Here is a 14,368-nt window from a genome sequence, read left to right as displayed (position 1 = left end):
ACAGGATAGAGTAGTATGGCAGTGTCAGGACTGAAGACTACAACAGCAACATGGATCATTCGGACTAGTGCGATAATGGGATTGTGTGGCGGGAGTTTCAAACTGAAAGTATTCAATGTAACGTAACGTTTCACAAACAGATTTTTTTACTTATGTCATGGTCACTTTGTGGACCGGACTGATAATTACTTCAGGCCGCATGTGGCCTATGGGTTGTACGCTCCTGCTTTAAACTGACAGAGAACTTCGAAACAGCCCTACAATGTAATAGATTCACTCTCGCCACAGATCACTTTTTCGCCCTCTTCATTAGTGCTGTTGTCTGTCTCACAGGTAACATCAACGCGTACAACGTTACAGTGGAAACCAAGAGCGGCAACGGAAGTAAAACCCAAGGGGCCTCGGCTGGAGATTCTTCTGCGACTGCCGGTCAACAGGGAGGCACCAGCGCTGCCAACAGTACGGAGAAGAACGGCAACGGCACCAGTATTGCCAACTGCTCACTCGCTGAACCGCTAAAGAACTGCAATAACACTAACGATACCGCCCCCACTGTTACGTAAGTTCATTTCCAATTTATTTTGTACATCAGTAGAGACTGCACAGTATTGGTAACATGTTTTCACATATGTGGAATTAAACAGTGCATTGCACATGTAGATTTGTAAAAGACATTTTATAATCACTTTTCTACAAACCTTTTATTTTTTACAGAAACGAAAATAGTCGTGCTTTATAGATTTCGATGCGCCGAGTACGAATATCAAGCTTAAAATTGTATCGTTTCTCAGTTACATGTAAATAAGGTGTTTCCGTTTCACACTTATGGGTCATTATAAGAGCAAGACGTTGTGACAAGAGTTACTCAGCCCGTGAGTGAGTAAGATGACTGCTTCTAGTAGAATTTGGCAACACTATTTTTCCCCACGACTCATGTCACTAATCTAGTCACATGTGCACTGTCGAATCTAGAGACTAGATGTGATGTTGTCGTTTGTTACGGCTGTACCTCTCGTGGTTGCGTCAGTTCACTTATTAGACGAATGAGTGTCATGGCGGATGCCAGTCCCGGATTTACGATATTACCTAACCGGAGCAAAAACTTGATAGTGCCAGAGGGAGGACTCGAACCTCCGACGGGGGTGCCACGCGAACCGTGACAAGACGCCCCAGACCGCACGGCTACTCCGCGCCGCCAACTGTATATATCCTATTGGTTACAGTAGCAATATACTTGGAATGTAAAGTCCCACCTTACTTGTAACAATGAGACAATTTTAATCATAATTTCGTATTCAGTGCATCGAGCGCAGTGGCTAGCACACTGGACTCGCATTCGGGAGGACGACGGTTCAATCCCGCGTCCGGCCATCTTGATTTAGGTTTTCCGTGATTTCCCTAAATCGCTCCAGGCAAATGCCGGAATGGTTCCTTTGAAAGGGCACTGCCGCATTCCTTCCCCACCCTTCCCTTATCCGATGGGACCGATGACCTCGCTGTCTGGTCTCCTCCCCCAAACAACCCAACACAACCGTCAGTGCAGCGAAATCTATAAAGCCGTCTACTTTGGTTCCTGCAAAAAAGCACTATGTACCACTGTGTGATGTGGAAGTGGAATAAAACGTTTCCCATTGATTGGCTTTGTGGTACCAACTACAGAGACTGAAGGGTAATCCATTCACTTTATGCAAAGTGGACTGGAGTTGTCAGCAGTGATTAAACGACTCTTTCTGTGCGTCGTCAGTCTTCTGACTGTCTTGATGTAACCCGTAACGATTTTTGACACTACAAGTGAAGCCAGCCTTGCTGTGCGCCAAGAGTTATACATGATTCCTTACACAAGGTCAAATAAGAACGACACCCCAGTTAATTAAAAGCAGACTGACATTTCTGAGGTGTACAACGAACATTGTGGTGTATTTCTTTTTGTTAATATCAACTTCCAGCGAAGTACAGGGAGTCTGTGATAGAGGAGTACACAAACAAATGATTATAACGATTATAACGAAATATGCAATCCATAGAGACACACTCTGAGATGTGATCTCACATGCACATGTGCCAAAATGTTTACTATTCCGCAGGCAAATGTACCCCTGACAGCGTGTGGGCGCCACAACGAAATACGCACTGCGTGCTGCTTGGTTAACAGAGCTAAAATCTGTAACACGTGTGCAGTGGCCTGCAAGAAGAAAATGCAACGTGGATCCTCTCACACGTAAATCCATTTAGCAGTGGGACAGAACTCTTTGAGAAATTGTGAGTTTGATTTCAAATGCTGCAAAACATCCTAAAATGCATGTGAGTGAAGAGAGAATTGAATATAGGCTCGAAGAATTCGCTAGAGGCTCACGTAAATCCGTTAGACAAGTTAGTAAGGAACTATTCCCCCCCTTTCGATGGTGCACTACATTGCGCACAAACTCTCCGACTGCTTGCGTACAAACTCCAACTTTTGCATCACACTAGGCCTTAGGATCACCGCAGACGATGTGATTTTGCTGTTGAATTGTTGCATTGTTTCGACGGAAACAACAACTACCTCAATGCAGTGCTCTTTGGTCATGAGTCTACCTTCCATTGCTGTGGCAAAGTTAACCGACATAACTGTTGATTGTGGGGAAGTGAGACTCCGGGAGAAATGAAAGGGTGACACTAAAAGTTAATGTGTGGTTGGGGTTACATAAACATGATTTGATAGGCCCATTTCTTCTTGGAGTGTACAGCGAGAGTACACGCCTATCTTTACTTCCTGGCGAACTATACAGTTCCACAGATGTACCCTGAAGACATTTTCGAGCAGGATGGTGTCATGCCCCCACCCCCACCCCCCGACACTATCAAGGAGGTGTTACTACATTTCTCCATGAGACGAGTCTTGGATCGGAAAGGGGGGGAGGGGGATCCCATTGCCTGGCCTCCTCTGTGGTTAGTTAGGTTTAAGTAGTTCTAAGTTCTAGGGGACTGATGACCTAAGATGTTAAACCCCATAGCGCTCAGAGCCATTTGAACCATTTTTTATGTGACTCTTGTTGGATTTCAGTGCATGGGGGTTTATCAAGCACATTGTATCCAGAACAAAAGTTCCAGAACTGGTAGATTTGAGACAATTCATCTGTGCCGCAGTCGAGGCCTCTCACGCTTATGAACCTGCGGCAAGAAAATATTTCGCTCCTACGTACAGTCTTGGACAAATAAAGTTACAAGCTTAGTAGGTGCTGGAATATAAATAAATGTCTCATTATATGTCTAGCGTGCACATCCTTTACTTAGTGTCGTTGCCTTCAGTGCCAGCGGACCCATGTTCAATCTCTGCTACTTCCTCAGATTTTTCTAATGTAGGGAGGTGTGGAAAAGGATTTTTTAGCTCGATGTCAGCATAACTTTATAAACAGATTTCCCCCTTAACCATTTAGTTACTGAATTAATTAAAATTTCGCATATTACTGTAAAAATTGATTGCCTGTTTTTGGCAATATTTCGAAATTTTGATTGTTCTTATAGTTTTATAAGTATTTTAAGTCGGATGTATACGTTTCACTGGACATGTGGATGAGAGCATACTGAGAATATCAAATTTCAGGCATTGCTTCTCACTATGGACAATGCAGTGACCTTCACTTACCGACCGAGTGCAGCGGCGTTTGCTTATAGTCGTCAGTGCTATCAAACAAGTAACACTACGTGAAATGGCCGGCCGGTGTGGCCGTGCGGTTCTAGGCGCTTCAGTCTGGAACCGCGTGACCGCTACGGTCGCAGGTTCGAATCCTTGGGCATGGATGTGTGTGATGTCCTTAGGTTAGTTAGGTTTAAGTAGTTCTAAGTTCTAGGGGACTGATGACCACAGATGTTAAGTTCCATAGTGCTCAGAGCCATTTGAACCATTTTTCTGAACTACGTGAAATAAAAACAGAAATCAATGTGGGACGTATAAAGATCTTATCACGTAGGACAGTGCTGTGAAATTTGGGGTTAATGAGCTATGGCAACAGAAGGCCGACGCGAGTGCCTTTGCTAAAAGAACGACATCCCCTGCAGTGTCTCTCCTGGGCCCGTGATGATATCGGTTGGACCCTAGAGGACTGGAAAACTGTTGCCCGTGTAGATGAGTCCCAATTTTAATTGGTAAGAGCTGATGGTAGGGTTTGAGTGTGGTGCAGACCCCACGAAGCCATGGACCCAAGTTGTCAATAAAGTACTGTGCAACCTTTTAGTGGGTCCATGATAGTGTAGGCTGTGTTTACTTGGACTGAACTGATGATTGACTGGAAATGGTTATGTTCAGCTACCTGGAGACCATCTGCTGCTATTCTTGGATTTTATGAACCCAAACAACAATGAAATTTTTATAGATGACGATGCACCATGTCACTGGGCAACAGGTATTTGCGATTGGTATGAAGAACACTCCCAGTAAATGGTTTGGCCCAACATGAATTGCATTGAACATCAATGGCACTTAATCAGGATGTCAGTTCATGCACAAAATCGTTTACTGACAACACTTTCACTATTATGGACGGATATAGAGGCAGTATGACTCACTGTTTCTGCGGGGGTCCTCCAATGACTTGCCCACGTCACATTGGGTTACTGTACTGTGCCAGGTACAAGGAGGTTCGACTCAATATTAGGATGTATCCCATGACTTTTGTCACCCCAGTGTATATATCTCACAAGACTTGTGGATGAATGAATCGCTCCCTAAATTTATTTCTTCTTGTGTCCAGTAGGATATGTACGTCCCAACCAAAACTTTTTTTTCCCCAAGAGGTTACGATTGTAGAAAGAAGAAAGTAAGTACCATTATTATGTCAAACAAATTTATTTATTTACAACTTCACGCTTTCATGAAATTTTTCAAAACATGGCTGAATACACACAGTTACTTCGCAGTAGCCAAATAAGAAAGTGTCCTTAACTCTTGCTTCCAAGTGCTGCATTGTTTGCGTCGCTTATGTTCCTTTGTGAAAAACGTTTTCCAACTGATATATAATCCTTACAAAAAGGGTGTGTATCTATAATGAAATGGCAGAGTAGTAAGACGGTTACAGTTTTGTGGAATGCTCAGCAGCCGAAAGATATGATTTCTCGCTAAGAAATAGATATAATAACCTCAGCTATATCCTGCCTTGCATCCACAGGTGCAATAGGAGCTGTAGACTGGTTCCACCAGCGGAATGAAAGATAATTATGCTAATGGCAGTAGGTTACTCAGATGGTGACATGGTCTTTTTCTTATTTTTCTTCGGGATGTTGCAATAGCAAAACTGTTTCATCATGTTATACTGTAATAATGGAGGAAAATGTGTCAAACATTGTTTTCACATTGCCCTTGTATGGCAGCTTTCAGCTGGGAGAAATACAAAGAAAAAAAAACAAAAAAACAGGAAACTCAAGAATTCCTCGCAATAAACAAGCCAAGAGCTTGTGGAGTTTTCCATTTCATATCAAATCAAGGTAAATAAAATAACATTACAGAACCGAATAAATATATTAATGTAAAAATTGAGACTTAAATTTCAATAAAAGGCATAAAACAGAAATTCTAGACACACACTGGCCATAAGGAAAAACCGTCAAACGAATTTAGAAGTGTTTTATGAATAAATACGTGCACCAACCTGTATATTCCTAGCAAACAATATAAAAAGACAACAGATACCTTTACTGAGCTTCATTGCAGACAAGTAAAAAGATTACATAAATCATGAAAACAAGAGACACGCAATGCATAACTAAAACAATTAAGCAATGTCTCGCACATTAGGTGCCAAATAATGAGCTTGTTTGTTCCAAATAGTCCAACCATTCACCGCTAGATCGCAGCTGCACACAGATGTGGGATTTCAATATCCCTGTAAACTCAGGGTAATAAACATGTATGTGGAACACACATCTTCCACTAGTCACGAAAGGGTATGAAAAATTGGAAAGTTAACAGATTTCGTACTGTGAAGCCCCAAAGAAACTGGTATAGGCATGCGTATTCAAACATAGAGATATCCAAACAGGCAGAAAATGGCACTGCGGTCGGCAACGCCTATATAAGACAGCAAGTGTCTGGCGCAGTTGTTAGGTCGGTTACTGTTGCTACAATGGCAGTCTATCAAGATTTAAGTGAGTTTGAACGTGGCGTTATAGTCGGTGAACGAGCGATGGGATACAGCTTGTTCGGGGTAGCGGTGAAGTGGGGATTTTCCTTTACGACCATTTCACGAATGTACCGCGATTATCAGTATCGGATATCGCCGCGACCAGAAAATATCCTGCAAGGACCTTTCCGAAAATTGCTGCAGATTTCAACGCTGGACTTTCAGTAAGTTTCAACATGAAAACCATTCAACGAAATATCATCGATTTGGGCTTTCTAAGCCGAAGGCTCACTCGTGTACCCTTGATGACTGCACGACACAAAGCATTACACCTCGCCTGGGCCCGTCAACACCGACATTGGACTGCTGATGACTGAAAACATGTTGGCTGGTTGGACGAGTCTCGTTTCAAATTGTATCGAACGGATGGGCATGCACGTGTATAGAGACAACCTTATGAATCCTTGGACCCTGCAAGTCAGCAGGGGACTGTTCAAGCTGATGGAGGCTCTGTAATGGTGTTGTATGTGCGCAGCTGGAGTGATACGGGATGCCTGATACGTCTAGGTACGACTCTGGCAGGTGACGCGTATGTAAGCATCCTGTCTGATCACCTGCATCCATTCACATCCATTGTGCATTCTGACGGACTTGAGCAATTCCAACATGACTATGCGACACCCAACACGTCCAAAATTGCTACAGGGTGTCTCCAGGAACACTCTTCTGAGTTTAAACACTTCCGCTAGCCACCAAACTCTCCAGACATGAAAGTTATCGAGCATATCTGGGATGCTAGAAACGTGCTGTTCAGACGAGATCGCCACCCCGTCGTACTCTTATGGATTTATGGACAGCCCTGTAGGATTCATGGTGTCAGTTCCACCCAGTACTACCTCAGACATTAGTCGAGTCCATGCCACGTCGTGTTGTGGCACTTCTGCAATCTCGTGTGGGCCCTACATGATATTACGCAGGTGTACCAGTTTGTTTGGATTTTCAGTGTATGTACTGCAGAACAGTATCCCAGAACAACTGTCATGACAGTAATGAGCAGTGTGTCCAAAATGGCGACAAATGTTCGAATGCGTTGAATTTTATGGCTTGTTCTTGATCAAAGACTCCCCTTAATACAGAAGCCGCTGACATTTGCCTCGGTTGACACCTAGGCAGGATGAGAAAAGACTGACTGATAGATGTGTTATCTGCTTCCTGTGTGCCAGCAGGTAGAGTCCGTGCAGAATATTTACTGTGGCCCGTAGATTTGCAGTTGGCAGGGCACGCATGGGGAGAGCGGTAATAGTGGGGGTTATGGACAGACACTGTAGGGGAAATACTGAGCGCTGGAGGGGAAGTATCGTTCTGGACTGAAGCCTGTGGTCAGGTTTTTTTTTAACTATTAAGTGGAGCCTCTCCACACCCACACTTGCATCTTGACCATTCAGAAACATCTTTCACATCTTCTTTGGTTAGTATCTAAACAGAATTCCTCTGAAAATGCAGCGATTATGTTCGGTTGGTTTGTCAACCATTTGTAGCGTTCAGGGAAGCATCATCAGTGGCGAATATTGAGAAAAACCTACACATTTCCCATGTTGCCATATTAAAATTTGCTTCTTTTGCCAAAACACAGCGGAGATCACGCAGTGTCACCTCACTAACATGTTGTGTAGACACAGTGCAAGAGAATTCTGATAAAGGGGCTTATTAAGTTCATTAAGTGAAGAACCGAGGAAAAGTAAGGTCAGTAGCTTCAATAACCCTGGATTCAGTGTGGGGTGGCAGTGAAGTGGGTGGACTGCTGTGGCGTATTGTGGGGTTGTGAACCACTGAGGGCTACGGCGGGACGAAGCCTCTCCGTCATTTCTATGTCCCCAGTTTAACACACAATACACAAGGTCAGTAGCTTATAGAAAAGCTTATCCTCGGTACAGAATAAACGTGTTATGTTTTCATAAGCTTATCCTCGGTACAGAATAAACGTGTTATGTCTTCATTTGTTATGTTCCAAAAAAGTCATCGCATTTCTCGTTTCACCAGCTATAGGTGGATCCTAAAAATTACAGTATTTCATTGAAAAAGTCTGTAATTGTTGTAATGAATTTTTGCATAACCATATGGCAAAATATTCTCCTCTGCTATCATTTTACAAAATCTCATTTGGGTATTTCAAACCATTTATGAAATATGAGGAATGTTGTGGATATTTCACTCTGGTTTTATCGCTGGCTTGGTGCGATCGCAAATGAGAGTGTTACATCAGATAAATTTTCTCGTGTTTGGTGACAAATGGAGACCTCCACTCAAATCTAAAGAAAAATTCGATATGCTACCTGTTTCATCGCAGTAACATATTATGTAATATGCAAAAAACACAAGCCGGAGTGGCCGAGCGGTTCTAGGCGCTACAGTCTGGAACCGCGCGACCGCTACAGTCGCAGGTTCGAATCCTCCCTCGGGCATGGATGTGTGTGATGTCCTTAGGTTAGTTAGGTTTAAGTAGTTCTAAGTTCTAGGGGCTGATGGCCTCCGATGTTAAGTCCCATAGTGCTCAGAGCCATTTGAATTTCTTAGCGACCGCTGTTTTTCATTGCAAGCTTTTTGGATTTTCGCACAATGCATTACTTCCACGTAAATATCACAATAACTGTGACCATTAACGAAATGGTGGGCAGTCATCATGAAGCTCACACATACAGATACAAGTAACTCGAAAATGATTTTTTTTTTACCGAATAGTTACTGTAAAATCGTTTGAGAGAGATTGCAGGGCGTGGATTCTGTCATCGCCGACTGGCTGAAGTGTAGCAAACACTTTGGCCTCCCCTACCGAACAAACGAATATACTAGCCCAGAACTTGGTCTCTGCGCATCGGCCACCGTATTCTGCGTGGAACTTGCCCACTACCCCTCTCCGCTGTTGGCGGAAAGCGCAAGTTATTTTCTGACGTCGGAGGCTTAACTGGAGACTGTTTACTCCGACCTCACAAAAACTTACGAACGCGTCTGTCTCGGCCCCATTCTCCTTGTTCGTACACCAGCAGCTGCAGTTAGATGGCACGTTCAGAAGACGTTAGCGGTTATCGCATTCGGTTCAAGGCTCTTGCCGCTACGACGCGTTTTCCTTTCCTTGTTCATGTATACTGAAGCGCCAAAGAAACCGGTTCAGGCATCTGTATTCAAATACAGAGATAGGTAGACAGGCTGAATACGGCACTGCGGTCGGCAACGCCTGCATAAGACAAGTTTTTCGTTCGGTTACTGCTGTTAGAATGGCAGTTATCAAGATTTAACTGAGTTTGAACGTGGTGTTATAGTCAGCGCACGAGCGATGGGACACACCATCTCCGAGGTACCGATGAAGTGGGGATTTTTCCGTACGACCATTTCACGAATATGCTGTAAATATCAGGAATTCGGTAGAACATCAAATCTCAGACATCGCTGCGTCCGGCCGGAAAAAGATCCTGCAAGATCGGGACCAACGACGACTGAAGAGAATTGTTCAACGTGACAGAACTGCAGCCCTTCCGCAAATTGCTGCAGATTTGAATGCTGGGCCATCAGTAAGTGTCAGCGTGCGAACCACTCAACGAAACATCACCGATATGGGCTTTCGGAGCCCAAGGCCCAGTGGTGTACCCTTGACGACTGCACGACACAAAGCTTTACGCCTCGCCCAGGCCCGTCAACATGGGCACTGGATTGTTGACGACTGGAACAATGTTGCCTTGTCGCACGAGTGTCGTTTCAAATTGTATCGAGCGGATAGACGTGTACGGGTGTGGAGTCAACCTCATGAATCCATGGATCCTGCATGTCAGCAGGTGACTGTTCAAGCTGGTGGAGGCTCTGTATTGGTGTGGGGCAAGTGCAGTTGGAGTGGTATGGGACCCCTGATACGTCTAGATACGACTCTTGGCAGGTGACACGTACGTAAGCATCCTGTCTGATCACCTGCATCCATTCATGTCCATTGTGCGTTCCGACTGACTTGGGCAATTCTAGCAGGACAATGCGACGCCCCACACGTCCAGTACTGCAACAGAGTGTCTCCAGGAACACTCTTCCCAGTTTAAACACTTGCGCTGGCCAGCCAAGTCCCTAGACCTGAACATTATAGAGCATATCTGGGATGCTTTGTAACACGCTTTTCGGAAGACATCTCCACCTCCTCGTGCTCTTACGGATTTATGGACAGCCCTGCAGGATTCATGGTGTCAGTTCTCTCCAGCACTACTTCAGACATTGGTCGAGTCCCCGCCACGTCGTGTTGCGGCGCTTCTGCGTGCTCGCCGGGGCCCTACAGTATATTAAGCACTTTCTTTGGCTCTTCAGTGTATTGTAGAGATCATACGAACCAATATTTTTTACAGCGTGTAGAATAGTTTATAAGAAAATAAGCATCACATGGTAGTCACTAAATCTGTAATTTTGTAGTTAATGTTTCGCATCGTAGATTATTCATATTAGTTTTTGCAACATCACTTCTGTTAACATAAACATAAACGATTCTTCAAATACACACGGTGTAAAACTTATCCATAATCCGCCCCAGTAGCTGAGTGGTCAGCGTGTCAGATTGCCGACCTCTGGGCCCGGGTTCGATTCCCGGCTGGGTCGGAGATTTTCTCCGCTCAGGGACTGGGTGTCGTGTTGTGTTCATCATCATTTCATCCCCATCCGGCGTGCAGGTCGCCCAATGTGGCGCCGAATGTAATAAGACCTGCGATATGGCGGCCGGACCTGCCCCGCGAGGGGCCTCCCGGCCAATGACGCCAAACGCTCATCATCATCATCATTACTATTATCTAAGAATGCTCTCTGAAACAATCCTAGGCCGGCCCGAGTGGCCGTGCGGTTCTAGGTGCTACAGTCTGGAACCGAGCGACCGCTACGGTCCCAGATTCGAATCCTACCTCGGGCATGGACGTGTGTGATGCCCTTAGGTTAGTTAGGTTTAATTAGTTCTAAGTTCTAGGCGACTGATGACCTCAAAAGTTAAGTTGCATAGTGCTCAGAGCCATTTGAACCATTTTTTTTAACGATCCTAACGTATCTGATGCTCTTGGCGACAAAATACATTTTATATGCTACGAATTCAGTACCTTCTAGAACAGGAAATCGTTCAAATTAGTATTAGTACTAACATGACTTTTACAGTTGCAATTATCTGTTTTAATTTACATATTGTTTTCTGAAAACAGTTATTTAAGTGAAATATATATATGCCACATGATTAATAAGAATAGTTGCAGATTTTGACAGTATGAAAAACGGAAGCTTCCTGTCCCTTTATAAAATCGATTTCATTAACGAAAGTAAAATTAATAATATTATATGTGGAGACAGATATTTTGTTTGTAGATAATATTTAAAAATACAGATTATTGCCTCTAACGTAGACTTGATATATTTCAGATCACGTAATTTCAAAATAGTGAGTACAAATTTTCAAGGTGCAAAATAGACGGTGTGAAATGTGTGTGTGTGTGTGTGTGTGTGTGTGTGTGTGTGTGTGTGTGTGTGTGTGTGTGTGTAAATTGACATAGAAATAGTTTTTTGGCAATCAGAAACATCCAGAAATCTCTACAGAGGAGAAATACAAGAAAACTGACCGGAGTATGGCCAAAATTTATACGAAATAGAACATGTCTGTAGATTTCCGAAAGGACCCGATTTATTACACCGCCTAGAGTTTCGTTACAGTTTTGCTGTTCATTACCTTGGACAGAGACGCGTAATGCGTCCATAATAAAGCGCCACGAAATGATATTGACAGCACAACACTCAGTCCTTGAAGGGAGAAAATCTCCCACCCCAGCCGGGAATCGAACCCGGGCCCCTGTGCGTAGTACTCAAACGCGCTGACCGTTCAGCTGTTGGGGAGGGCTGAATTTTCAGAAAAATTTATAAATGCTCTAGTGGTGAACAATAGGTATTGGTGGATAAAGACGAAAGTGTCAGGAACCAATGTACTACTGTTCAGCATGTATGTCGGAGCCGCATGACGAAAATAAAAGAAAGAAGTGGGATTAAAATTCAGGGTGAAAAGGTATCAGTGACGAGATTCCCAAATGACATTGTTCTCACAAGTGAAAGTCTGGAAGATCTACATGATCCGCTGAACAGAATGAACAGTCTATTGCACACAGAATATATTCATTAGAAAGTGAGCCAAAGGAAGAAGAATGTAATTAGGAACAGCAAAGTGACAAAATCGATAACTTTAGTATCAAAATTGCGTATTGGTGAAGTCATTCTGCTGCTTAGGAATCAGTATAGCAACTGAGAGGCGTAGCAGAGACTATGTAAGGAGTAGACAAGCTCAGTGACAAGGGAAACTGTACATCTAAACCGACAATCCGGGGTGCGCACACAGTTGGAGGTTGTCTAAAGTCTTACAGGAATTTTGAATTTTCGGTATTTCAAATGGCTCTGAGCACTATGGGACTTAACATCTGCGGTCATCAGTCCCCTAGAACTTAGAACTGCTTAAACCTAATTAACCTAAGGACAGCACACACATCCATGCCCGAGGCAGGATTCGAACCTGCGACCGTAGCAGCAGCGCGGTTCCGGACTGAAGCGCCTAGAACCGCTCGGCCACAACGGCCGGCTTTCAGTATTTCATATGATTAATAACCGAATTTAAACTGCAGTCATAATCTACTAGTTAAGTAGTATAATCTTACGTTAAAGGTTTACCAAAATAATGCAAGTATTAAAGTTACAAACTGCTGTAGCTGCGGTGAAAAAAGTCATGGGATTGAGATATGCACATATATAGGTGGCGTAGTACCGCGTAGACAAGGTATGAAAGGGCAGTGCGTTGATGGAGCTTTCATCTGGACTCAGGTGATTCACGTGAAAAGGTTTCCGCACGACTGGGATTAATAGACTTTCAACGCTGAATGGCAGTGACAGCCAGGTGCATGGCACTTCCCATTTCGGAAATCGTTAGGAAATGCAATACTCCGAGATCCACAGCGCCAAGAGAGTGCTGAGAATACCAAATTTCAGGGATTACCTCTCAGCAGTAGCTGACGGCCTTCACATAACGACAGAAGGCATCGGTGTTTGTGTCGAGTTGTCAGTGCTAACAGGCAAGCAACACTGCGTGAAATAACGGCAGAAACCTGTGTGGGACGTACGACGAACCTATCCGTTGGGACAGTGCGGCGAAATTGGTCTATGGCAGCAGACGACCGACGCGAGTGCCATAGCTAACAGCACTGTATAGCCTGCAGTGCCCCCCCTGGGCTCGTGACCATATCGGTTGGACCGTAGATGACTGTAAAACCGTGATCTTGTCAGATGAGTTCCGATTTCAATTGGTAAGAGCTGATTGGGGTTCGAGTACGACGCAGACTCCATGAAGCCATGGACCCAACTTGTCAAAAGGCACTGTGCAATCTGGTGAAGGCCCAGTAATGGTGTTGGCTGTCTTTACATCGAATGAAATTGGGCTTTTGGTCAAACTGAGCCGATCGCTAACTGGAAATGTTTATGTACGGCCACTTGGAGGCGATTTGCATCCATTCATGGATTTTATGTTCCCAAACAACGATGTAATTTATACGGATGACAGTGCGCCATGTTACTGGACAATTGTTCGCGATTGGTATGAAGAACATTCTGACAATTCGTGCGAATGATAAAGCCACCCAGATCGCCCGACATTCTATCGAATATTTATGGAACATGATCGTGCACAAGCTCCTGCATCGCCAACATATTCGCAATTATGGACGGCTATAGAGGCAACATGGCTCAAAATTTTTCCAGGGGACTTCCAACGATGTTGAGCCCATACCACATCGAGTTACTGTACTACGCCGGGCAAAGGAGGTTCGAAGGTATCCCAAGACTTATGTCATCTCAGTATAGTAAAATTATACGAGAAAATTAATTGCTATGGTTAACTTCTTGGACAGGTAAGATAGGAATACAATTACGTCTCATGTGTTAATAGTGCCAATAACGTAAAATCTGCCTGAAAGTACACTACTGGCCATTAAAATTGCTACACCAAGAAGAAATGCAGATGATAAACGGTTACTCATTGGACAAATATGTTATACTAGAACTGACATGTGATTACATTTTCACGCAATTTGGGTGCATAGATCCTGAGAAATCAGTATCCAGAACAACCACCTTTGGGCGTAATAACGGCCTTGATACGCCTGGGCATTGACTCAAACAGAGCTTGGATGGGGTGTGCAGGTACAGCTGCCCATGCAGCTTCAACACGATACCACAGTTCATCA

At 44.0% G+C, this 14,368-nt stretch overlaps 1 protein-coding gene across 3 annotated transcripts in view; it reads left to right on the top strand.

The window, feature by feature from the left end:
- LOC126215047 (mucin-5AC-like) overlaps positions 1-14,368 on the top strand; it is a 270,054-nt gene that overhangs the window by 231,169 nt on the left and 24,517 nt on the right. For all 3 annotated transcript variants that reach the window (XM_049941689.1, XM_049941687.1, XM_049941688.1), the window contains one exon: positions 334-559. In XM_049941689.1, the coding sequence (XP_049797646.1) occupies positions 334-559 (226 nt within the window). The remainder of the gene's footprint in view (positions 1-333; positions 560-14,368) is intronic.

This window comes from Schistocerca nitens, chromosome 12 (genome assembly GCF_023898315.1).
Source record: "Schistocerca nitens isolate TAMUIC-IGC-003100 chromosome 12, iqSchNite1.1, whole genome shotgun sequence".
Classification (NCBI taxonomy): Eukaryota; Metazoa; Arthropoda; class Insecta; order Orthoptera; family Acrididae; genus Schistocerca; species Schistocerca nitens.
This window is presented reverse-complemented; position numbering and strand designations above follow the sequence as displayed.